This window comes from Cervus elaphus, chromosome 29, assembly GCF_910594005.1.
Source record: "Cervus elaphus chromosome 29, mCerEla1.1, whole genome shotgun sequence".
Taxonomy (NCBI): domain Eukaryota; kingdom Metazoa; phylum Chordata; class Mammalia; order Artiodactyla; family Cervidae; genus Cervus; species Cervus elaphus.
The window spans coordinates 37,490,471-37,518,078 of NC_057843.1; the positions used below are offsets into that span (position 1 = coordinate 37,490,471).

The window sequence follows — 27,608 nt, forward strand, 5'->3', positions numbered from 1 at the left end:
ATCTAAGTTAAGTCAGATTATTACCATTTGGCTAACTTTATTTAAAAATTCATAACTTCTCTACATTAGTTCCATTGTATACTGTGATGCTTTTGAGATCAGCACTGGGTAGAAAAGAACATACTATTTTAAATCCGTTTGGGTTATATTGACCAAATAAGATAATAAATGAAAAGAGCAGTGTGAGTTTCTCTTTTACTGTCAAGTGATTAAAGTACATTACTGCATCAAACACCAGTCCCAGAGCAGTGAGTCTGAATTTTTTTTAAAACATGTCCCACCTTTTGATCGATAACACACATACCCCATGGCAGGTATAGGGATGCCCTTTTGTTGAGGTCATTATATCCTTTATGTGTATCTTCTAGTCAAAAATTTAATCAGCCTTTACTTTCTGTAACTTGTGTTAGAAAATAATAAACTTTTTTTCAAATACAGAGTGATTAAATAGGTGTTTTCAAATATAAATTAGTAGCCACACCATCACTACCCCAAGTTGAAATATGTAGACTAAAGAAAGGGAAGAAAGACCAAAAAAATATATAAATTTAAAAGGCTTTAGACATTTACAAACAGGTCAGGGGGTGAAACAGATTTATACGAAAGTTAGAACTCTGTTCTCTATTGAATTTATATGACCCCTTCCCTGTGTGCTGTTAGTTCAGTCATATATTTTCTGGGCATTAGATTAATTAAAATTTAGTAACCAAAATAAAATCAAAATGTAAAGTCTTCCTAATATGTTTCAAATTCTTTCCTATAAAAATTAATATTGTAATTTAATCAAGGCACAAACAGAGCTGATAAATGTCTTTAAATAGTATCCAGTTACACAGTCTCCACTTCATATGTCTCAACTACCTAGTCCTGAAATCCTGCAATTCTGTTAGTTCTGTATTCTCTACTCCACCACCACTTTGCTAACTTATACAGCAACCATACTGCCTAGGTTAACTTAAATCTGTCATTCTTCTTCATATTAATTCCCAGTTAATAACTGGGGGAAGGCATGGCTGTCCACTCCAGTATTCTTGCCTAGAGAATCTCATGGACAGAGGAGCCTGGTGGGCTATACAGTTCATAGGGTCGCAAACAGTCTGACACAACTGAAGTGACTTAGCTTGCACGCACAATAAGGAATTCAGCATGTTGGCACCCGCTAGTCTTTTAACGCTTTTCCACTTAATTGTACCAGGAAGAGCATATTCTCACCTGCTTCATTCCTTGTATCTTTCCTCTTTCTGCTCTCCTTAGCTTCAGTTCAGTTTAGTTCAGTTGCTCAGTCATGTCTGACTCTTTATGATCCCATGGACTTGAGGACTACAAGCCTCCCTGTCCATCACCAACTCAGGGAGCTTTCTCAGATTCATATCCATCTAGTTGGTGATGCCATCCAACCATCTTCTCCTCTGCCGTCCCCTTCTCCTGCCTTCAGTCTTTCCCAGCATCAGGGTCTTTTCCAATGAGTCAGTTCTTCACATCAGGTGGCCAAAGTATTGGAGTTTGAGCTTCAGCATCAGTCCTTCCAATGAATATTCAGGACTGATTTCCTTTAGGATTGACTGATTTGATCTCCTTGCAGTCCAAGGGACTCTCAAGAGTCCTCTCCAACACCATAGTTCAAAAGCATAAATTCTTTGGCACTTAGTTTTCTTTATGGTCTAACTCTCACACCAACTCTTACATCCATACATGACTACTGGAAAAACCATAGCTTTGACCATATGGACCTTTGTTGGCAAAGTAATGTCTCTGCCTTTTAATATGCTGTCTAGGTTGGTCATAGCTTTTCTTCCAAGGAGCAAGCATCTTTTAATTTCACAGCTGCAGTCACCATCTGCAGTGATTTTGGAGCCCCCCAAAAATAGTCTCTCACTGTTGCTACTGTTTGCCCATTGTATTTGCCATGAAATGATGGGACCAAATGCCATGATCATAGTTTTCTGAATGTTGAGTTTTAAGCCAATGTTTTCATTCTTCTCTTTCATTTTCATCAAAAGGCTCTTTAGTTCCTCTTTGCTTTCTGCCATAAGGGTGAGTATTTTCTCTGTATCTGAGGTTATTGATATTTCTCCTGGAAATCTTTATCCCAGCTTGTGCTTCATTCAGCCTGGCATTTTGTATGATGTACTCTGCATTTAAGTTAAACAAGCAGGGTGAAATATACAGCCTTGAGGTATTCCTTTCCCAATTTGGAACCAGTCTGTTGTTCCATGTCTGATTCTAACTGTTGCTTCTTGACCTGTATACAGATTTTTCAGGAGGTAGGTTAGGTTGTCTGGTATTCCCATCTCTTGAAGAATTTTCCACAGTTCATTGTGATCCACACAGTCAAAGCCTTTGGCGTAGTTAATAAAGCAGAAGTAGATGTTTTTCTGGAGCTCTCTTGCTTTTTCTATGTTTCAAGGGATGTTGGCAATTTGATCTCTGGTTCCTCTGCCTTTTCTGAATCTAGCTTGAACATCTGGAAGTTCACAGTTCATGTAGTGTTGAAGCCTGGCTTGGAGAATTTTGAGCATTACTTTGCTAGCATGTGAGATGAGTGCAATTGTGCAGTAGTTTGAACATTCTTTGGCATTGCCTTTCTTTGGGATTGGAGTGAAAGCTGACCTTTTCTAGTCCTGTGACCACTGCTGAGTTCTCCAAATTTCCTGGCATATTGAGTGCAGCATTTTTAATGGCATCATCTTCCTGGTGGCTCAGCTGGTTAAAAATCTGCCTGCAATGCGGGAGACCTGGGTTCAATACCTGGGTTGGGAAGATCCCCTGAAGAAGGAAACACCCTCTCCAGTATTCTGGCCTGTATAATTCCATGGACTATATAGTCCATAGGGTCGCAAAGAGTTGGACATGACTAAGCGACTTTCCCTCGTTAGCTTAGGTAAAGTTTATTTCCACACTCACCATTTCATTTTTGAACCAAATAGAAGTTGAGATGTAGAAAAAGGAATGTTGTTAATACGCCTTGTTAAAGGGAAAAGTCTTCTCCATCTACCTGTTTTCTATTTTTTATTGAAACAAAATCTTGCCTCATTCCAAAAAGGATTTAGGGTGACTATCATCTACCTTTTCATCTTCCTCAGATAGTTTTCCATAGGTTAAAAGTATTTTTTGGCTCAATTTTATTGTTCATAGTCTAATAGTTTTACTTTCATGGGTTAGAATAAGCACTTTATACTACCTCATAACATTCCTTTGAGAAAAATAACTTGAGGTAGAACTTCTTGTTAGTTGGATCCTTTTAGAAAGCTTTTGACAAGATACCTGTTCAGGTTAGTATATTATATGAAATAAAAATTAACTTTTCTTAAAATTTTTTCACATACTATGATTTCTTATGCTGCTGCTGCTGGTAAGTCACTTCAGTCGTGTCCGACTCTGTGTGATCCCATAGATGGCAGCCCACCAGGCTCCCCCATCCCTGGGATTCTCCAAGCAAGAACACTGGAGTGGGTTGCCATTTCCTTCTCCAATGTGTGAAAGTGAAAAGTGAAAGTGAAGTCTCTCAGTCGTGTCCAACTCTTAGCAACCCCATGGACCGCAGCCTACCAGGCTCCTCCATCCATGGGATTTTCCAGGCAAGAGTACTGGAGTGGGGTGCCATTGCCTTCTCCGTTGTTATGCTGCTAAGAAGACACAAATAAAGTTGGGAATTTTATGCACAGATTAGTATATGCTTTACTCTCGGGAGTGGTTATTTTTCTGCCTTAATGTTCTGCCTGTATGCAAATATGACTCAGAGTTCCTGTGGGATGAAATCTAGTTTTATACAGGTTAAATGTGATCTGTGACATATACTTGTATGTTTTTGTTGTAAAAGAAGTAAAGTGAGTGGATGGTGTGGTATGTAAATTATATCTCAAAGCTGTTTACCAAATAAAAATTACAACATGGTTATATAACAGTAAATGATAATAATGATAGTGGTGGTAATGTTGATAGATGTGGAGAAGTTGCTTACCTAAGGATATAACTTCTATAATCTTATTGTTCCTATGGTATACAGATAATTTTATGGGTACTGTGAAATATATCTTACTAGAGGTTTTTGTAACCTGTGTCAGACTGAATTTATGTGATACAGTTTTTAAGAGGTAGTGATATAGCTAGTTTTAGAACTTGGACTACACCAACAGGCAGATATTGGTTTAAGTCAGAGAGCCTTTAAACAAGTCATTTAATCTCCCTGACCCTTAGCTTCATCATTTGTTAAGTAAGACTAAAAATGCACACACTTTAGAAGGTTTTTGTAACTGCTATTTCGTGTACACACTCATGCTCACTCAATCTCTCTCTCCCTATCTCTCTCCCTGTCTCTTTCTCTCCATGTATGAATGAAATACTTAGGATAATACTTAGCAGATGGGGGGGGTGTCAAATTGTTATCCCCTATTATAGCATGAAAATAATGGAAATGGTGACCACTTGTTTGCTTTTCATTTTAAAACATTTTAAAATAATTGTAAAATTTCCTAAGGAAGTTTGTTAAGAGGACTGCTTTTGGACATGATAACAATTTAGGTTTTTCTCTTTCTTTTTTCCCCCAGCCTTTTGGAAAAATTACAGAAACATTACAGAAATGAGTCATATAATTGACATAATTATGTGAATGTTTGTATCTTTACATGCATTTTCGTGATTTATTGAATATTTATAATTGACCCAGTTAGAAACTTTAAAAAACTTTTTATGTCCTGGTTTGATTAAATGGGTTTTAGATTTCTCCTGTATAGTTGAAAATCTCTGAAGTATATCGAAGAAGATTTATTATAGGACATTTTTCTCCTTTCTGCAACCTTCTGAAGAAGAGATATTACTTATTTGATGGGTATCAGCATTTTGTTTTGTTTTTTTACTCAGAAAATAAGTCTTGGTGTTGACTTCTAGATTAAATCTAAAGGATTTACTTTTCAAATTGTGTTTTTAGGGCAAATGGTATCATCGGAGGCAAGCTGTAAAAGAATTACATAGTACACTGATACGTCTTTTAAACGAATTGTTGCCATGGGAACCAAAGTTAATGAAAGCTTTTCAAAGAAACAGGTAAATAAAGCTTTATTATCTGTTTTACTTAGTTTAATACTCTTACTTTATGATTATGGAAGATGTCCTGGAATTAGTAGTGTCCCGTTGATTTGTAATTCAGATATTTTTGAGCCTGTGTGCAGGGCACTTCCTAAGTCCTGACAAGGTAATGTTAATTAAACAAAACCCCTACTGTGTGGTTTATATTATTTTTCCCCCAGTTTTTTTCATTGTGGTAAAATGCACAAATAAAATTCACCATCTTAACTAGTTTTAAGTGTTTGGTTCAGTGGTATATTTAATACCGCTTTTTTTTAACATTCATAATGTTGTGTTTCTCTCAGCCCATCTATCTCTAGAACTCTTCATCTTGTGAAACTGAAACTCTGTATCTTCCTTCCCCCATCCCCTAGCAACCACCATTGTACTTTCTGTGTCTGTGATTTTGACTACTCTAAGTACATCATATAATATAAAATAATTGTCTTTTCGTGACTGTCTTTATTTCACTTAGCATAATGTTTTCAAGGTTCATCTATGTTGTAGAGTTTACTTCCTTTTAAAGACTGAATTAAAAAAAAAAAAAGACTCATTTGAAAAGACACTGTTGCTGGGAAAGATTGAAGGCAGGAGGAGAAGGGGACAAAAGAGGATGAGATGGTTGGATGGCATCACTGACTCAATGGACATGAGTTTGCATAAACTCCAGGAGTTGATAATGGACAGGGATGCCTGGCAAGCTGCAGTCCATGGAGTCACAAAGAGTCGGACACGACTGAGTGACTGAACTGAATATTGCACTTTATGCATATACCACATTTTACTTATTCATTCATCTGTAATGGGCATTTGAGAGGCTTTTCATGTTTTAGTTATTATGAATAATGCTGCTGTGTACATGGGTGTACAAATGTCTAAGACCTTGCTTTCAAATGTTGGGGATGTATACCTAGAAGTGAACTATGGCAATTCTACTTTTAATTTTTTTCTAAATGAAACAAAGATGAATATTTTAAATGATAGAAGGTACATTTCACAAAGAAGATAGACATCATAAACCTGATTTTTTGAGGAACTACCACATTGTTTTCTATAGTGTACATCATAAGTGTACAAAAGTTCCAGTTTCTCCACATCCTAACCAGCATTTGTTATTTTCTGGTTTTTTAATAGCCATCCTAATGAGTATAATGTGGTATATATTGTGTATATATGTATATATTGTATATATACAATATACATGAATGTGTACGTATAATATGTATTATGTATATGTATGTATAATAAATACAATTTGTATGTTGTATACATGTATACAATATACTATATATATATATATATATATATATTGTAGTTTGGATTTCCACTTCCCTAATAATTAGTGAAATTGAGTACATTTTTTAAGTGCTTATTGGCAATTTGTCTTTGGAGAAATGTCTAGAGATTTTGTTGTTGTTGTTGATTGAATCTCCTTACTAGTTATGTCTATTCAGACAAACTCAAATGTCAGATGATGATAAATGCTGTGAAGAAAAATGAAGCTGGTTTAAGGGAATAAGATATACTTGTTTTGCATATAAATTACAATATGTAAAATAGATAGGCAGTAGAAATTTGCTGCATGACGCAGGGAACTCAAATCAGGTGCTCTGTGACAACTAGAGGGGTGGGATGAGGTGGGAGGGAGGTTCACGAGGAAAGGAACTTATGTACACCTATGGTTGATTCATGTTAATGTAAGGCAGAAGCCAACACCATATTGTAAAGCAATTATCCTATAATTAAAATGTTTTACTTGTATTTTATTCAAGTACAGTTGATTTACAATGTTGTGTTGATTTCTGCTATACAGCAAAGTGACTCATCTATACACTGTATTCTTTTTTGTCTTTTTCATAATGGTTTATCACAGGATATTGAATATAGTTCACTGTGCTATACAGGAAAAAAAAAAAAAAAAAAGCTTGTTTTTTACTTCCTTGGTGGTCCAGTGGTTAAAAATCCACCTGCCAGTGCAGGGGACACAGGTTTAATCCCTGGTCCAGGAAGATTTCACATGCTTTGGAGCAGTGAAGCCCATGAGCCACAGCTATTGAAGCCACCACACTCTAGGGCCCATGTGTTTGAAGTACTGAAGCCTGCACACCCTAGGGCCCATGCTTCTCAACAAGAGAAACCACTGCAATGAGAAGCCCATGCATCACAAGTAGAAAGAAGCCCTCACTCACCGTAGCTAGAGAAGGCCCAAGTGCGGCAACAAAGACCCAACACAGCCAAAAATAAATAAATACTTTTTAAAAAAGAAAGAAATGCTTGGTTTAGATGGGATGATGATTGCTCTTTACAGGGTGTTGGGTAAAGTTTCCTTGATGAGTTGGTGTTTGAAAAGAGACCTGAAGGAAATAGGGGAGAGAACCATGTGGATATCTAAGATGCAGAAGCTCTAAGGTTGAAAGCATGTTTGACATTTATAGGAAATGCAAAGGGGTGAGAATAAGCAAAGCTGAGTGAATGAGGAGGGAAATGGTAAGAGTCTAGAGTCAGAGAAATACAGAGAAAGGTAGCCAGATCACATCTTTTCCAATCAGTCAGCTCTTTGCATCAGGTGGCCAAAGTATTGGACCTTCATCAGAAGCAGGGCTTCAGAGGATGAGATGGTTAAATAACATCATCAACTCAGTGGACATGAATTTGAGCAAACTCTGGGAGATAGTGGAGGACAGAGGAGCCTGGCACGCTACAGTCCACGGGTAGTGAAGAGTCGTAAATAACTTAATAACAAAAGCACAGCCAGACCATATAGGAATTTAAGGAGTTTGGCTTTTACTCTGAGACAAGAAGCCTTTGAAGGGTTTTAAACAGAGGAATTACATGATCTGACTTTTTTTAAAGCATTCTCTCTGCCTGCTTAGTTGAGATTAGAGTGGGACAAATATACAGGCAGGAAATCAGTTATGCTTAGCAGTAGTCCAGGTGAAAAATGATAGTGGCTTGGACGACAATAGTAGCAATGCAAACAGTAAAGAGTGGTTGAATTCTGGATATATCTTGAAAGTAGGACTGGTGGAATTTCCCTAAGACTTGCATATGGAGTGTCAGAAAAAAATGAGAAAAAGGTGGTGCCCAATATTTTTATCTAAACAGCTAGAGTAATGAAATTGCCATTAGTTGAGATAGAGGAAACAAAGAATTTTGGGGAGGGGATGGATTGAGGAGTTAGGATTTCAACATATTAAGTTTGATATGCCTTTCAGCCATCTAATTGGAGATACTGAATAAGCAGTTTAGTATATGAGTGGCAATTCAAGGGAGTAAGCCAGACTGAAGGTATAAATTTGGGGGTTGTCAGGATATAGATTATACTTAAGCTATGAGATAATAGAAATCATCTAGTGTATGAGCACAGTTAAGAGAGACTGAACCCTGGGACATTCCAGTGTTTAGATGTGGTGGAGATGGTAGGACTCAGCAGAAGAGACTGAGGAGGAGTATTCAGCAAGATAGGCGCATAACCAAGAGAAATAGTGATGTCTTAGAAACAGGTAAAAAGTTTCAAAAAGGAAACTACTCATGATGAACTGAGGAAAATGAGGGTAAAAGTCTTCGTCTTTTGAAGAGAATGAGGGGTAAGGAATTGGAGTTTTTCTGTAAAAGTAGAGCAGAGAAATAGGGCAGTACCTGGAAGGACAAGTTGGAGTCAAGAGAGAGTGCTTTAATTTTGTCCTTGTTTGTTTTTCTTCCTGGGAGAAATAACATGTTTGTATACTGGTGTAAATGATCAAATAGAGAGGCAGAAATGGATCAGACAATGGAAGGTACTTTGGAGATTCTTGACTAGTTGAGGGAGGATGCATAAGTTGTGGAGGGGTTAGCTTAGAGAATATGAGGGGTTAGATGGGAAATATGAGTACAGATGAAGGTTTTAAGTTGCAGACAAGGTGTGAACATATGAAAGTTCTTGTCTGATTGCTTCTTCCATTTTCTGTGAAATAAGCAGCAAAGTCTTTAGCCAAGGTGAGAAGAAGACTGAGAAAGGAGAAACTTTGTACTATCCCCATTTAGATAGTTCTAAAAGGAAATTAAATTTAGTTATCCTTTGATAATCCAGTCTATTATCTTACAGCTATCATCTGCTCTGTAAAACCCTTAAGCAATCATTGAAACATAAATAAATTGAGAGTAATTATTAACTAACATTTGTTAAATATTTATGTGCCACACATACTATAAGATAAGTATCTTTGTATCTTTGTACACATAAGTAAACTGATGATTAGAAAGTTTAAGAAACTTGTCCAAAGTCTTACAACTGTTAAGTGACAGAGGTGAGATTTATACTCCGGTATGCACAGACAGGGATTTGTAGCAAAAGTAAATTGGAGAATGTATGTTCAGATTTTTTTTAAACAAACAAAATAAACAGAGGTTAAAGTAGAATAGAGAAACTCAATTGAAAGCAAATGAATAATAAAGGATTACTAAAATACCATGCAATCACTTGGAATGTTTCTATCTCTTGTAATGTCATAGAAATGTAAGTACTATGTTTTTATGTGAAAAATCATTTTCCAGCTTTGTTTCCCTATACTTAATTTAAAAAAAAAGTTCTAGTGAGACCCAAGGTTTAGATAGGATTGCTTTCAGTATTAAACGAAGGATTATTTTTGTTGTTACTCCTTGGAGGAGTCAAAAATAATAGATACTGTTTCTTAGAATTTTTTGTTTAACACTTTTAAGTGACCTTTTAAACAATATTATAATGAATTTTAAGACTATTTCAAGTCTGTTTCTGTCAGTGCAGTTGGAAAAAAAAGTTAATCTTTTTCACATTTTCACATTTAATAGGTCTCCCAGTAGCCTTTAGAATGACAGTGGGTGGTATGTGCAAATACTTTACAGATACAATCTTTAAGTTTCCTATGCCTATACCCTATGTTGTGTCTTCTTGAACAATCATCATTGGATTAATTGGACAGCAGGAATAATTGAACAGCAGAAAAAAATGAATGTTTTTTATTCTTTAGAGTCTCTCTCTAAAAAAATCTTACACACACTTGATTAAAACATAGGTTTAGTGACTTAATTGAAAATACTGAAATAAATAGTTTGAAATGTTGAGTTACTTTAGCTTCCAAGAGATTAGCACATATGTATTTTTATGCTGAATATTTTATTTCAGGAGTCGCCTAAAGAAAGACTATGATGACTTTAGAAGACAGCCTGATCATGATAAATTTGCTAGAGAACTGTGGACTAGTGAAGAAGGTGAAGGAGATCTTGGAAGAGAAACCCCTAAAGTAGAAATCAGTAGCAAATCTATAGACACCACAGAACCTCTAGATATCCTGGAGAAGGATCATTTTGATTCAGGTAGGCATTCAGACTTTCTCTAAATGAACACTACAGGCACAAAGAGAAATTTTAGTCTTTTGTGGAGATAGAAGATAGTCTGGTTAATGAGGTTTATTGATTGGGGAAATTTATTATGTTTGAAGGTGTGCTAATGTCTTATTAAAGGTTCTTTGGAGTCATTATTACTGTTCTAGGAGTTTCTGGAACCAGTATCTGACTCCAAACTATAGGCATGTTATTGCTCAGTAGAGACCACACATCGTTAATATACAATCCCTTTGAAATAGGTGTACTCTCTTCTTTTTATTGTTATTATTTTTGAAACAATATATCTGGTGTTTGCTTAAATGAAACTTGGCAAGTCTTTAATAAAGTGAAGTGGTTTTGGTTTTTGTTTTTTATGTTGATGACCTAATGAGACTAGAGTGGACACCTCATTCTTATAAGGAGGCTGGATAAGATTATCTTTAATTCCTTTCAATTTGTCAGATTATATTATTCTGTAAATCCAGTTAAATAACTTTCCTTAGTTATCTAATAGGTATGAAAATTTGTGCTTAATGTATTAACCTATTACATTTCACGTCTTTGGTGAATTGAAAAGATATAACTTCTCATCAGCCCAGTTTGACCAGATATGAACATAAATTTTTTACTGTAGGAATAATTGAACAGCAGAAAAAATGAATGTTTTTTATTCTTTAGAGTCTATCTCTAAAAAAAAAAGAAAATAGGGAGAAACATCTCTCTTTGATATGAAGATTTCTCTGTCTAGAAAGAGAAAAGTAGACTAGTAGAGTACTAGTCTACTCTAAATTCTGAGCCCTAATTGCTGGCTTGAGTATCTCAAGTTGTAAAGTTTCCTTTTACACTTGTATTGGCAGCAGAATCTGACCAAAAATAATTTCCTCATTAATAATATGTTGTTCTTGGGAATGGTTACAAAATCAGGATTACCATGTCAAAGGTCTCCTTACCTTAATTTCCATCAATGGTACTGAGACTTTTGAATCACACTACAGTTTTTTTAATAAATTACTGGTTCAAAGATTGACTTTCTTTTTTATAATTGATCTTATCATTGCTATTCAGTTGTGTTATATAAACAAAACGCTTGTTTTTATCATTTTCAGATGATATGAAATTGTCAGAAATAGTTTTTCCTATGGCCAGAAGTAAGTTGTTGAAAAAGGAATTGCCTTCTAAAGATCTAAAGACACTGCCTAAAACACTTAAACGACAGTCCAAGCAAATTAGTTACCTGGATGATAGCACAAAAGAGCTTTCCCCAAGGAAGAAAGCTAAGTTAAGCACAAATGAGACAGTGGTTGAGAATGTAGAAGGTGATGTGCAGATGGACTGTTTGAATGAATCAAAGCATACAGAGCCACTGTTTCCGGAGTCGTTTGCCTCATTGGATTCAACACCACTGTCTACTCTCCAGAAAGGGACCAAACCTATTCAGGCCTTGCTTGCAAAGAATATTGGGAACAAAGTGACCTTAACAAATCAACTGCCCCCTTCCACAGGTAGAAATGCCCCTGCTGTGGAAAAGCCAGTTATGTCTCCTCCAGAAGCAAGCCCCATAAAGCCAGCATTGACCTGCCACACCAGTACAAAAGGTCCTTTACAGATGGTATACAAAATGCCCTGTGGTCAGTGGTTGCCCATAGATCTTCATAACAGCTCTGTAAAGATTCAGATGCAACCTATGCTAGATCCTAAATCAGGAGAAAAAATTATGCAACAGGTTCTCATTCTGCCTAAGAGTTTTGTGATTCAGCACAAGGAAGGGAAAGCAGTTGCAAAAGAAATACCACCACTTCAACAAAAAGGTACAGAACAACATGGTTCATCTTTCCCACAGACAGCAAATGTAAATTCTTCTTTACCATCAGTTCTTGTCAGTCCAACAGGAACTGTTTCTACCCAACTATCTAATACAGCTTTCAACAAGACAGTTACCCCTTTGTCAAATGTGAGTAGTGCTAGACCACAGTCTTTGACACCTGTAACCTCCATAAGTAATTTGTTAGCACCACCAGTTAAGACTAGCCAGAGTGAGGCAGGAAAAGTCAAGAACACAGTTTCAGCCGCCGCATTCCCACAGCCCATTGCTTCACCCACCACTTCCTCAACAGTTCAGCCTCAGTTATCAGCAACAACACTAAATGGATCTACAAATCCTGGTAGTTCCCTCAACTGTTTTGCACAACAAACTGCTGATTCTTCTGAAGCAAAGCAAGAACTGAAAACTGTGTGTATAAGAGATTCACAGTCAATTCTTGTTAGGACACGAGGTGGAAACACTGGAGTTGTAAAAGTGCAGACCAATCCAGATCAGAGTTCACCCAGCAGTTTATCTTCAGGTTCAGTTTTTACTATTGCTCCTCAGCTTCAGGCATTTCTGGTACCAAAGTCATCAGCTTCCTCATCATCTGCTTTTCCGTCGGTAGCTGGAACAACTGCTACATCTAGTCTCCCATCTTTTGGCCAAGCACCTAATTCTGTTTCCATTCCAGCTGGCTTTAATCCATCCACGGGGAAAAATCTTAAATTTACATTAAGCCAACCTTCCTGCAGTGGTAATTTGGGCCATACGATAGATAAAACTTCACCCATGCCTTCCTCTCCCTTAAAGTCCTCTGTTTCTTCCAGCACTCTATTACCATCAACAGCAAATAGTTCGGTAAGTGTAATTAGCATATCAACAGGAAATTTTGGACAAACCAGTTCAAATGTTATTCGTACACCAGCGAAACATCAACAAGTAGATTATGTCACAAAAAGTTACCCTGTTACAAGAACAGACGCAACAGCAGCAGCAAGTGGAGATACTATCAGTGGGACTCCAGTGCAGAAACTTATGCTGGTGTCAGCTCCATCTGTTCTTTCTTCTGGCAGTGGAACTTCAATTAATGTGGCACCAGCACCAACATCTCCAGCTGTTTCTGCCCAGAAATTAGTTTTTATAAATGCTGCAATTCCCAGTGGCACTTCAACCCCAACCATTGTAGCAGAACCATTAAAACAAGCTCTTCCTTCTCCATTGAGTAAAACATATGTTAAGTCTCCAGAACAGCCCCAGATAGTACTAATTCCATCTACAGTGGGAACACCAATAAAAATAAATTCATCACCAACTGTGTCTCAGATAAAAGATGTGAAAATTGGGCTAAACATAGGCCAAGCAATTGTTAATACTTCAGGCAGTGTGCCAGCTCTGCCATCAATTAACATACTGCAAAATGTAACCTCAAAAGGAGAAGAAAAAAGTAGCAAGGGCTATGTTTTACCATTGTCAACAAGTGGCAGTTCAATTCCAGTAAGCTCAAATTTTATGAGTCAAAATATTACTCCTGTTAATGAATCAGTGGTTTCTGCTTCAAGAACAGTAAACATGTTTTCAGGAACAGGAGCAAATGTATCTTTGGGTTCTGTTTCAGTGACCTCAGCCTCTGCCTCAGTTGGGACACGACCTCCTGTTTTAGTCAGTGGAAATGATACCTCTTCAAGAATTATGCCTAGTTTGTCAAACAGAATTTGCACGTCAAATCTCGGAAACACTGTGGCTATATCAACTGTGAAAACAGGACATCTTGCATCATCTGTTCTGATTTCAACTACACAACCAACAGTGTCTCCGAAATGTTTAACATCAGCTTTGCAAATCCCTGTTACGGTTGCCTTGCCTACACCTGTGACTGTGTCCCCTAAAACAATCAACACAGTTCCACAAGCAGCAACAGCACCAGGAGCCACACGTTCTGTATCTCTTTCTAAAAGACAATCTCGGACTTCGGTCCAGTTGCAGTCACCAGGGGTTTCAACTACAGTGCCAACAAATATAAACACAAATAAACCTCAAACTGAATTGCCATCCCTTTCACCAAATCCAGGTAAAATAATTAACATTTCCAATTTTGCTTCTCTGCCAAACCAGCAAATGTCCCCTGCTTTCTTAAAATCAACCCCTAGTTACAGTTCTACTCCAGGTGTCACTGCCATTCACACTGCTACAGCACCATCAAATGTAACTAGTGTAATAGGGAGTCAGTTCAGTGAACCTTGTATTCAGCAAAAAATAATCATCAATACCAGTACACCTTTGGCACCTGGTACTCAGATCATGATTAATGGAGCCCGGTTTATTGTTCCACCACAAGGTCTTGGAGCTGGCAGCCATGTTCTTCTTATATCTACTAATCCAAAATATGGACCTCCCTTAGTTCTTAATAATGGCCAAGGCACTCAGCCTACACCAGTAGATAACCTGGCCCAGAAGATCACACTAGCATCAAATAATTCCTTAAGTGGGCAACCTGTAAAACATTATCTAAAAAGCTCTACAAAAATTGTAAACTCTCTTGGGAATGCAAGTTCTCTATCCACAGTACCTGCAGCACCACAAATCATAAGCCCAACTGCTAAAGTTTCTGTTCCACCTCCTGTACCAACAGTGTCACTGACTTCAGTAATTAAGTCTCCTCCAGCAACTCTTTTGGCTAAGACATCTTTAGTTTCTGCCATTTGTTCTAGTAATCCTCCACTGCCAAGTAACACTTCAGTATTTCATTTGGACACATCAGTCAAAAAATTATTGGTCAGCCCAGAAGGAGCCATTTTGAATACCATAAATACTCCACCATCTAAGGTTTCTTCAGCCTCTCCATCACTCTCTCAAATTGTATCTGCCAGTCGAAATCCTGCCTCTGTCTTCCCTGCTTTTCAGTCATCTGGCTTAGAGAAGCCTGACACAGCTGCATCTTGAATTTAGACTAAACGAGCCAGTTTTTAAATAATGGGGCATTGTTTTGACTCCCATAAAAATTTTAACTGTTTATTATACTGTTGAAAACATACTATACATAGTTTGTGTGCGTGTTAATGTATCTTTTCATTAGCTTGCAACAAGGCTTTGTTTTTCTTGGGGAGGGAAAAATCTGTTCCATTTCACTCATTGGTATGAGTATGTTTTCAAAGGTTATTTGTTTAAAATAGACAGGATTTACCTGTCTGTATGACATAAATTGAACAGTCAAGTTTGACTAGTTTGGAATAAGCTAGGGTTTTGCACACTTGCATTGACATGTTTCTTGAATTTGGACTGTTGCAGCGTGTATCTCCAATACGATATTCTGTGTCTTTAGTGGAATAATATTTTTGTTTCTGTAAAAAAAATAGATATATATATATTTATGCATTGTGAAAATGCAGTCCATTGTGTAAAATTGTACATATCCCTAAATCCTTAACAACCTGTACTAAACTATATGTACAAAGAACTATGCTGTCTTATTTATGTTTTGTTTACATAATGTATAGTTTTTTAAGTATTTTAGTAATTTTGGACCAGTGAACTGTTAGCATCAATGCAGAAGAATCTGCATGTAATAAACTGAGTTGCTGTATTTCCTTGTTTGAATACCATTTTTGAAGTGCGTTCTTGTTCTGTTGAAAGATAACATGATATGAAATGAGGACAGATCTTTACGAAAAGGAATTTTAAGCTAGGAAATTTGAATCACTAACAGCATTTTTACAAGGCTTTACAATTTACAAACTTTGTTTCCACATATCTCATTTGACTTTCACAGTAATCTTGAAAGCTTAAATGGTGTGTTGTAGGTCACTCAGCTAGTGGATGGTATGTACTGTGCTAAGTCGCTTCAGTCATGTCCAACTCTTTGCGACCCCGTGGACTTAAGACCCCCAGGCTCCTCTGTCCATGGAGTTCTCCAGGCGAAAACACTGAGTGGGTTGCCATTTCCTTCTCCAAATAAATGGTATATTCAGTATTTGAACCTAATGCTTTAAATCCTTTTTGCATAACTTTACATGACTTCTGCTTTAAAATTTCACTCTGGATTTCATTGTTTTAACTTTTTTTTCTTAATTTACCACTAAATTCTACATTGATTAAAGTAAGTAATCTGAAGCCAAGTATATTTTTTTCAACCTTTTATTTTTAAATAATTTTAGATTCAGAAGAAGTTGCAATGATAGTATGAGAAGTTTCAGGTACCCTTCACCTAACTTCCCCCAATACATTTATTTTTACATTGAGGGGTTGGTTCATAGTGCTTTTTCAAAATGATATTTAAAAACATGAATTTTTTTTTAGTTTAGAGTGACAAATGTGAGCACCTTTTTAAATTATTTATGAGTACTCCCTCCTTTTTTGCGTATTTTTCAGTACAGAGCAGTTACTTAAATTTCATGGTAAAGCAATGTTTATGGGTCATCTTACTCTTGGGGTTTAACATTATGGTATTTCAGATTTGCCTCATCTTAAATAAAAGGTAGATTTTATACTTACTCAATGTTTGTATCCATTATCTTATTTGGGATAATGATTGTATACTCGTCCACATTCCATTTGTAGTGAAATTATTAAACCTCATCACATGGAGTTAATAGGCCAGGGTTGAAGATGGTAGGGAAGAGTAGGCCTAAAGACTTCTTTTGAAACTACCTTGAAATTTATTAGTTATCAAAATGAAGAGGGCAGTGAGAATATTCCTGGAAAGTTGTTAAAGTCTCTCGAAAGCCTATATTTATACTCTAAGGCAGTAACACTGCTAATCATGTGTATGTTGTACTCTAGTCACCTTCCCCATTTCCTTGTCAGTTTAGAAACAGTGGTTGGATTTCAGGGAGAAGTGGGTGATGTTTAAATACATTGCATTGTATTCATACATACAGGTGTGCAATAAATGGATTTATTTACCTACTCAACTTTTAAAATCTAAAACCGTTCATCTTTTGTCTGAGAAGAATTCTCTAGATCAACTTCCCGAAACTAATTTACTTAATTACTTATGACTCACTTTATTCCCAGTGAAGGCTGTCACTTATTAACCAATTCTTTTCTAACTCATAAATCAAAATCCTAATATGATTTTCAAAGCTCTGTGTGGTATGGTGAACCTTAAAGTCCCTCCTTCCTACTTAGGGATCTTCAGTCTGTGCCTGCTTCACTCTCCAGCTTCATTTTAATTGACCCTCCTCCTTACTTTCTGTACTGTAGTTTTCTTTTAGTTCCTAGAAAGTTTAAGACGTCACGGTCTTCCCAGATGTTCTCTTTGACTTAATGTTTCATTATATATGCTCTCATTATGTATTACATAACTCTCTTTCCTTATGCCAGCCAGCATCATGTTACTGCACTCACTCAGATTGAGGTCAGAGTGAGAAGTACATGGAACTCCTTCAAAGCTGTAATAAAATTCTTTGTATGCAATTATTTAAGGCCTGTCTTCCTTAAAAGGAGAGACCTTGTTAGTCATCTTCATCATTGTCACCCCAGCATTTGGTACATGGTAAGTAGAAGGAGAAGGCAATGGCACCCCACTGCAGTACTCTTGCCTGGAAAATCCCATGGACGGAGGAGCCTGGTGGGCTGCAGTCCATGGGGTCGTGAAGAGTCAGACACGACTGAGTGACTTAACTTTCACTTTTCACTTTCATGCATTGGAGAAGGAAATGGCAACCCACTCCAGTGTTCTTGCCTGGAGAATCCCAGGGATGGGGGAGCCTGGTGGGCTGACATCTATGGGGTCACACAGAGTCAGACACGACTGAAGCGACTTAGCAGCAGCAGCGGCAGCAGGTATTCAATATGCATTTGTTGAATGAATGAGGAATCTGGTTAGCTTATATTATTTAAGGTCTAGTTTTCTTTTTAAAAAGTAATACCCCATTTTTACTAGAAATGTGACTAAATTAATGGATTTATATAATCAAAAAAGTCAAATTGTTTTTCCACTGCCTCCAGTTTGGTAAGTTATGTGGACTTCTGGGATCTTGGCCAAAGAGTACAAAGACAAATTCTCCAGTTCTTTGTGTTCAGTGTTAGTTCAGTTCAGTTTAGTTGCTCAGTCATGTCCGACTCTTTGCGACCCCATGAATCGCAGCATGCCAGGCCTCCCTGTCCATCACCAGCTCCCGGAGTTTACTCAAAGTCATGTCCGTCGAGTCGGTGATGCCATCCAGCCATCTCATTCTCTGTCGTCCCCTTCTCCTCCTACCCCCAATCCCTCCCCAAGACCCCCCATGCCAGGGTCTTTTCCAATGAGTCAACTCTTCACATCAGGTGGCCAAAGTATTGGAACTTCAGCTTCAGCATCAGTCCTTCCAATGAACACCCAGGACTGATCTCCTTTAGGATGGACTAGTTGGATCTCCTTGCAGTCAAAGGGGATCTCAAGAGTCTTCTCCAACACCACAGTTCAAAAGCATCAATTCTTCGGTGCTCAGCTTTCTTTATAGTCCAACTCTCACATCCATACATGACCACTGGAAAAACCTTAGCCTTGACCAGATGGACCTTTGTTGGCAAAGTAATGTCTCTGCTTTTTAATACGCTGTCTAGGTTGGTCATAACTTTCCTTCCAAGGAGTGAGCATCTTTTAATTTCATGGCTGCAATCACCGTCTGCAGTGATTTTGGAGCCCCAAAAAATAGTCAGCCACTGTCTCTACGGTTTCCCCATCTGTTTGCCATGGAGTGATGGGACCAGATGCCATGATCTTAGTTTTCTGAATGCTGAGCTTTAAGCCAACTTTTTCACTCTCCTCTTTCACTTTCATCAAGAGGCTTTTTAGTTCCTCTTCACTTTCTGCCAGAAGGGTGGTGTCATCTGCGCAGTCCGTCGCAGCCGGTGCATTTCTGCGCCGTTATCATTTAGTATTCTTTAAAGGTCATCCATTAAAGTGTCCATGTAAAGGAAGAAAAATCGCCGCAATGCTACCTGCAAGACTTCATGATCCTAGCAGAGTATGTTTCCACGTTTAGTATTGAATTAATAGGCCATTTGGATGTCAGTATATAGTATCATTTTAAATGCTAAGTTAAAACATGCTGAAATAACATTCCTCTTTCTCATGTATTAGCTCTTTTCTCTCATTCCTTATGACTTTTCCTACCAAAAAATTTTCCTTTGTGATTTTGTATATATATAAAATACTAAGTGGCTGTTTAGATCTCTGTTTTCATTCCAGGGGTCTAATTTTATTGGTGTATTTAATATGTAATTGACATCAATAATTTTATGATCAAAGCAGTGATGGCTATAATATATGCTAAGATAAATGAAAATGTTTATGATCTAGTTTATCATTGACTTAGAGTGAATTAAGAAATATTTAATATTAAAAGCTTGAGAAGGTGGCAGGATCTGAAAGGGATCTAAAAAATATGATGGGGAGTTTAGTTATTAAAAGTTATACTGTACTGTAATACAGAAATGATATACAACTTACCTTCATTCCAGAAGTTGTTTTGCCATCACTTGAACTTGAAGACTCATTGTCGCTAATAGGCCCCAGGTATTTTTCCTCATTTTGTCAAAAAGCATTTATATATACCATGGTGCTTGATGCTTGGTTGTTTACTAATGAAAGCTGAAGGGGATGGTATGGTTCCAGTTCTTATAGTTTAACTGGGAGACAGACTCTGAAAATCTATAATCAAATCTATAGAAAAAAATCTATAGTTAAAAATAATATATGAAGTTGTAGAGAGCCAAAACTATGTGTGTTCTTATGTATATCATTGTTTTGACAGGGGTAGTGTTAAGTCTTCATTGCGGCATGCAGGCTCTTAGTTGCAGCATGCAGGATCTAGTTCCCTGACCAGGGATTGAACCAGGCCCCCTGCATTGGGAACATGGAGTCTTAAATATTGGACCACTAGGGAAGTCCCTTTAATATCATTCTTAATATATATAGTTATCAACATAAATTCAAGGCATAATTTTCAACATAAAATCAAATTTGAAGAGTTGTATAAACTCATTCTACACATTTATTGAGAACAATATAATACAAAAGAGGCTGTAGTAACAACATAGATAAGTTTCCATCCCTGTCCTCAACACAAAAATCAAAAGAATATAACAAGTTAAAAGTAAATGTCAGAGGAATAAAGAACTAAGAGTTTAGTAGGGAGCTGCCAGAGGTTTTATACACAAGGTGGTTGTATTGAGAGAAAAGAGTATGTTTAGAATTCAGCCTGCAGAGACTCAAGGTGCAGAAAATCACAAGGAAGTTAACAACACTACTGTATACTTGAAAGTGGCTAAGAGTAGATCTGAAAAGTTCTCACCACAAGAAGAAAAAATCGTTTAACTGTAGGGAATGTTAAAGTGATTATATGTCAATTGTACCTCAATTTTTGAAAAGGAAAAGTGCAAGGAATATAGAGGGAACAGAACCTTTGGGTTTGAATAGAATAATACGGGTTAAGAGGATTAATGAAGAAGGGTTAAAAATTAACTTGCGTTTGGGTGAAAGAGGGCTGAAAAATATGCTGAAAGTAATTAGGAAGCTTTGAAAGCATAAGTAATGTGGGTGAAGATAATTAAATTACCATTCATGATTGCTGTGGGAATTAGGTGAGATAATGCCCACCACATAGTAAATGTTAATAAATTTGGAAAACTCCGCAGTGGCCACAGGACTGGAAAAGGTCAGTTTTCATTCCAATCCCAAAGAAAGGCAATGTCAAAGAATGTTCAAAACTACTATACAATTGCACTCCTCTCACATGCCAGTAAAGTAATGCTAAAAATTCTCCAAGCCAGGCTCCAATAGTATGTGAAGGTGAACTTCCAGATGTTCAAGCTGGTTTTAGAAAAGGCAGAGGAACCAGAGATCAATTTGCCAACATCCACTGGATCATCGAAAAAGCAAGAGACTTCCAGAAAAGCATCTGCTCTATTGACTATGCCAAAAACTTTGTGGATCAAAACAAACTGGAAAATTCTTAAAGAGAATTGGGGAATTCAAGATGGAAATTGGGAATTCCAGACCACCTTACCTGGGATTACCACATATTCCCAGGGGAATACCAGACTACCTTACCTGCCTCCTGAGAAATCTATGCGGGTCAAGAAGCAACAGTTAGAATTGGACATGGAACAACAGACTGGTTCCAAATTGGGAAAGGAGTACGTCAAGGCTGTATACTGTCACCCTGCTTATTTAACTTACATGCAGAGTACGTTATGCAAAATGCCAGACTGGATGAAGCACAAGCTGGAATCAAGATTTCTGGGAGAAATAACAATAACCTCAGATATACAGATAACACCACCCTTTTGGCAGAAAGCAAAGAACTAAAGAGCCTCTTGATGAAAGTGAAAGAGGAGAGTGAAAAACTTGGCTTAAAACTCAACATTCAAAAAAACTAAGATCATGGCATCTGGTCCCATCACTTCATGGCAAATAGATGGGGAAACAATGACAGACTTTATTTTCTTGGGCTCCAAAATCACTGCAGATGGTGACTGCAGCCATGAAATTAAGACACTTGCTCCTTGGAAGAACAGCTATGACCAACCTAGACAGCATATTAAAAGGCAGAGACATTACTTTGCCAACAAAGGTCCGTATAGTCAAAGCTATGGTTTTTCTAGTAGTCATGTGTGGATGTGAGAGTTGGACTCAAAAGAAAGCTGAGTGCCGAAGAATTCATGCTTTTGAAATGTGTTGGAGAAGACTCTTGAGAGTTCTTTGGTCTGCAAGAAGATCAAACCAGTCAGTCCTAAAGCAAATCAGTCCTAAATATTCATTGAAAGGACTAATGCTGAAGCTGAAACCCCAATACTTTGCCCACCTGATGCGAAGAACTGACTCACTGGAAAAGACCCTTGATGCTTCCTAAGATTGACAGCAGGAGAAGGGGCCAGCAGAGGAGATGGTTGGATGGCATCATGGACTCTACGGACGTAAGTTTGAGCAGGCTCCAGTAGTTGGTGATGGACAAGGAAGCCTGGCATGCTGGAGTCCATGGGGTCGCAAAAAGTCAGATACGACTGAGCAACAACTGAGAGAGAGGAAGGCTGATTGATTACTAGGTGAGTTGAGCAGGTGATGTGAGGACCTGATACCTCCCAGTAATGGTAGCAAAAGAGAGGTGAGTTAAAAAAAAAAAAATGGGAACTGTTCAGGGTGAGAAGGATAAGGGTGTTTTGGGTTTTTTTAAGGGCAAGCTTTTGACTATAAAATTCAGAGACATTTAAGAAGCAAAACGCCACGAACAAAGTATTATCTGCCCTAAATTAACCTATGAAATTATTGCTAAACTAATGGGAAATCTAATAGGTTTAGTTGAAGGTGATGTTTTGTTCAGTTTTGTTTGGGGTTTTGTTTTTGATGGGGTTCTTGTTTTACATTATTTTTAAATCTAAACTTACTGAATGTTTTGTTTTTTGTTTTTTGTTTTTTTTTACTAATTTGTTCTGACAGTTCATAGCATATATAAATGATCTTTCTTGATTTAAATATCTCTTCCTGATCATATGAAAACTCAATTATGGATTAAATAATAGTGGAACATTTAGTTCAATCTAAGTACAATTCTTATATGGATCTAATTCTAGAAAGTCTAATGGTCTGTTGCCCATAAGAATTGTATTATATTCATCTAGATTTGCAAAACACTCTCTTAGGAATTATAATTCTGTCAAACTTCAATTTGAGCAAAGGTAGCATCAATTAAGTAAAAGCAGTTAAACTGAAAAGAGATTTAATTAAATTATTTTTAAAGAGAGAAAACAGTCAGATATCCTGCTGTGGATGTTTAGGAGCTGGCAGTGTAAACTTGAACCTAAGATGATGCTCATGCCTGAGCCCTCTGAGCCTAACCCTCCGCCTTCCTTGGGGACCTGATGATTCAGAATCTCCTGATACTCTTCTACTTCTGTCCAGGGCTGCATGTGGAACAGTGTGGGCAACTTAGGAAAAGCTGGATTTAAACTGCTCCAGCCAATTAATCTTCTTAGCTAAGTAACTTTCTTTTTTTTTTTTTTTTAACTTTTTATTTTGTATTGAGTTATAACCGATTAACAATGTTGTAATAGTTTCAGGTGAATAACAAAGCCATACAAAGCCATATGTATCCATTCTCCCCCAAGACCCCCTACCATCCAGGCCCCACATAACATTGAGCAGAGTTCCATTATATGTGGAATCTAAAAAGAAATGATACAAATGAATTTACAAAATAGGAAGAGACTCACAGACTTAGAGAAGGAATTTATGGTTGCTGGTGGGAGGGTTGGAGAGGGAAGGGTAGTTAGGGAGTTTGGGATGGACTTGTACCTTCAGCTGCTGTACAACTTTCTTGAGCTTTTTTTCTCATGGGAGACAATCCAGCTTTGATAAAAGGAAGTGCTTCTTTCCAGCTCTTTTTCAAGGCCATCCCTTCTAGGGATCATCCTTCTGATGTATATGACTAATATTTTTGTGCACTTTGGGACATTTCTTCTCAATTTATATGCAGTAAATTCTCTCCTTGATTGGTTTTCTGCAAATTTGCATCACACATTCTTAATTCTTAACATAGTTCAGACACTATTTGAAGTTTTAGCTGAAGTTTTTGGACTTCACTTTCAAACTATTTTCAGCCTGCAAAGACTTTGTCTCCTTTGGAGAGCATTCATTTGAACTGTAAGTGATTTGTTCATTTAATTTTCTTCACTTTTTAAATAGTCATGTTGGTTTTTCTCCTTCAAACCTTTTTAAGGAAATATTTGTCAGGGTCAGTGGATTCCTTTAAACTGACTTCTTTTTCTTTTTTTCTTTTTTTTTTAGTGAGAAAGATAGCTAATTGAGTTTTTTTTTTTCCATTTATTTTTATTAGTTGGAGGCTAATTACTTTACAATATTGTAGTGGTTTTTGTCATACATTGACATGAATCAGCCATGGATTTACAAGTATTCCCCATCCCGATCCCCCCTCCCACCTCCCTCTCCACCTGATTCCTCTGGGTCTTCCCAGTGCACCAGGCCCGAGCACTTGTCTCATGCATCCAGTCTGGGCTGGTGATCTGTTTCACCCTAGATAATATACATGTTTCGATGCTGTTCTCTCGAAACATCCTTCAAACTGATTGACAGTTTGTCAATCCTTCTGATTGACAGTCCAGAGAGTTCTCAAGTTTCTGCTTTTTTCTTTATCTAATTTCAAGTTGCCATCAACCATGTAATCTCTAGAGAAATCAGTCAAACATTGTCTTTAGTGCAGTTTCAGTGATTTTAATGGGCTCTCTTTACCATGGAAAGCCTCTTTCATTTGTGTTTTCAAGTTGTCAAGCATTTTTTCCTGTTCTTTTATTTTCCACTCTTTTCCTCCATCTCACCCATAGCTTCTTGGGATAGCAGTTTTAGGCTTTCTTTAAAATAAGTGTTTTCAAACCATCCATGATTTCCCTTTGAAGTTGTTCTGTGTCCTTCTGAAATGCTTATAATATGTTCTGAGACAGTCACTTGAGATTGAGGGATTTTGATGCAACTTTTAAGTGACCTGGGTCTCCTGCATTGCAGGCAGATTCTATACCGTCTGAGCTACCAGGGAAGCCCTTAAGTGACTGTCCTTAAAATCAAGCCATGGAATGAGAGTTTAGGGGGCTCACTTTTGTTCTTTTGGGAGAAGATCTACAATGTTCTCAAATGACGAGTGGACCTGTCCAGATATGTATAAGTACTACCAAACTCAGTGTTTGTAACTTCAGAGAACTGGTCTCTCCTGGAGGTGACTTGAGCACTTCATTGGTTTGTGCAATCAGTCTGGTCTTCTCACTGACTAACTTGAGCAAAAAATCTTTTGGCTAGCTTTTTTTTCATCTTTACAGTATCAGAACCTCCTCAGGAAACCCGTGGAGACTTGCATCTTATCTCAAAAATGAGAAAACTGCTTCTGAGGGCTGGGGCAGGGTGAGTGGACGAGGGAAGACCAGAACTGTCTAACTTTGCTCTGCTCACTGCACAAATAGTGATATTATCTGCCCAGTGCATTTGGATAAGTGGAAAACACCGATTGCAGCCAGAGATCACCCATGAGCTCTGACCACTCTAATCTTAACCCAATTCTGCAGGAAGCCTCTGAGGTCAAAGCAGCTCCATGCCATTATGTATTCTCTACCCATGAGCTGGACAGGCATAATGGTGGGGCACACTGCAGTAGACGACTCATGCCCACAGCCCAGGGTGAGGCTCATTCTCTTGAATTATAATTGCCTTCAACAGGGTGGAAGCCTAATCCTGGCTGCAAAGGTCACAGAGACCTCTCTCCCCTGGAGGCTTCTGGTTTGTGTTTGGTCAGTTCACGTGTGCAGGGGCAGAGCCCTGAAGGTCCTCAAAAAGGTATTAAGTAACAGCCTTGGATTTCAGTATCAAACTTGGCATTGTGTTAACAGTTCATGGATTTTCTTTGGGGCCAATTTACCCCCATTTAATCAAAGCATTCCTAGATGGGGGAACCTTTCCTCCAGTGGTGACTCAGTGACCCAGGCTCCTCACATGTGATCTGCTATCTTCAACTCATGGCTCCGAGTTGTCAGCTGATCTCTAATCCAGAGATGCATGTTCAAAAGTGTAGCTGCCTCTGTGAAGGAAGCAGTTTCTTCTTTTGGCTGGCACTTTCTAGTCCTTTAAATGGAATCTCACTCTTCTAGCTTCTCTCTGGCAAACTAAGTGAAGCCTTGTCCATTGCCTGGAACACTACCTTGAAGAATTCTGTGAACATAGCCTTTGTCCATGGGGAAAAGAGAGAACTCTCAGCGAATGATGGTCTGGGAATCTTGAAGGCGTTCAGGGCTCAAGCCATAGGTTCTTTATTATTATTATTATTATTATCATTATCATTATTATTATTATTATTCTTTGCCAAGTTGTGGTGCAGGGTGTAGGTAATAATAGTGGCCAATGAGTGGCGATGAAGTCTCTGCAGAAGATAGAACATCTGTGGTAAGGTGAGGGCAGGGGTGACTTTGGTCCAGAGTAGGGAGTGAGCAGCCAAAGAAGTCTGAGGAGGTCATGTGCACAGTGGGTAGGGGGATGGGGTTGGTGATCACTGAGCTAAGGTTGTCAGAGCCCAGTTGTGATAAAGAGGACATTTGAACAGTAGGTTCCATAGGAGGTCTATGTCAGGGGAAGGCAGATAGTTAGAAGCTTGGGCACAGGGTATGGACACCTGAGCAGGATAAGGAGGGTTCCAGTTAGGGAGCTGGTTGGTGGTAGTCCACAGCAAGATGTCAGGATCTGAGCAGACTGGATGGCATCTCTTGATGGGGCGTGGGATGGCATGGCAGATTGATGGTAAAATGCTTACATACTAAGGTGATTCATGCAATAAGTTGGTAATTTGAGATTAACAGAAGTCATTTTCCAACTAGCAAGAAAAATGGATTTGAAAATATGAAAAGAGTTTAGAATGAAAAAGGTTAAAACTAAACCTTTGTAGTTGATAGAATTGGAGTTATCAGTGTGAACCCATGATTTTATATATATATATATATATATATATATATATATATATAATATGTGTAGTGTTGTAAACGTGCTCAGTTTTTAATTGGTTTTGTTGTTGTTGTTGTAAGAGTTCTTTATATAAACCACATACAAGTCCCTTATCAGTTATATCATTTGCAGATATTTTCTCCCAGTGCTGCGTATCTTCTCTTTCTTGATTGTTTCCATCATTTGAAGCATGATGCTTTTCATTTTGATGAATTCCATTTACCAACATCACTTGTGGTTTTCTGTCATATCAAAGAAACCATTACCAAATCTAACTTTGCAAAAATTTATTCTTCTTTTTCTTCTAAGAAAAACAAGAAGTCTTAACTAAAAAGTAGTCTTAACTCCTATACTTAGCTCTATGAATTTTTTTTTTTAGCTAATTTTTATAATGGTGTGAGATAGGGCTCCAACTTTATTCTTTTGTCAAAAAAAATTTTTGACATTCCTACTTGGACTTTATTAATAGCAGGAAGATTGTTTATAGCAGGGGTGGAAGTAAGTCTCAGACCTCTACCCCTACCATCATTGACACGCAATGGTAAATAAGCAGTTGTGTTTGGGAACAGGGATACAGGTTCGTCTGTGGAAGTGGAGGACTGGGGCTCAGACAGGGCCCTACGATGAGGATAAGAGTGAGCCAAACCCTGATTAAGTTTTCTTTCTCAGAATATATCTGTTTGAAAAGGGGAGAGGGTTTATTTTAAGTAGTAAGACTGGACAGAATCAGGAAAGATGGGAGGTCTTTTAGTACTTTGTGGAATGAGGGCTTTTTTCCAATGTGTGTACTAAATCTCTTTATTCAGTGTCCGCCAGCACCCCCCACCCCCCGCCCAGCCCCGTGCAAGCGTGTCTTCAGTGAAAATGATGCAGTTATGCCACACTGGCATTTCCACTGACACAAGATGATGGTAGGTGGTTTACTGA

At 37.7% G+C, this 27,608-nt stretch overlaps 1 protein-coding gene across 5 annotated transcripts in view; it reads left to right on the top strand.

Annotated features, from left to right (window-relative positions):
- KIAA2026 (KIAA2026 ortholog) overlaps positions 1 to 16,695 on the top strand; it is a 104,836-nt gene extending 88,141 nt beyond the window's left edge. For all 5 annotated transcript variants that reach the window (XM_043890666.1, XM_043890667.1, XM_043890669.1 and 2 more), the window contains 3 exons: positions 4,928 to 5,043; positions 10,205 to 10,395; positions 11,511 to 16,695. In XM_043890666.1, coding sequence (XP_043746601.1) covers positions 4,928 to 5,043; positions 10,205 to 10,395; positions 11,511 to 15,148 — 3,945 coding nt within the window. In that variant the 3' untranslated portion in view covers positions 15,149 to 16,695. The remainder of the gene's footprint in view (positions 1 to 4,927; positions 5,044 to 10,204; positions 10,396 to 11,510) is intronic.
- The last annotated feature ends 10,913 nt before the right edge of the window (positions 16,696 to 27,608 follow it).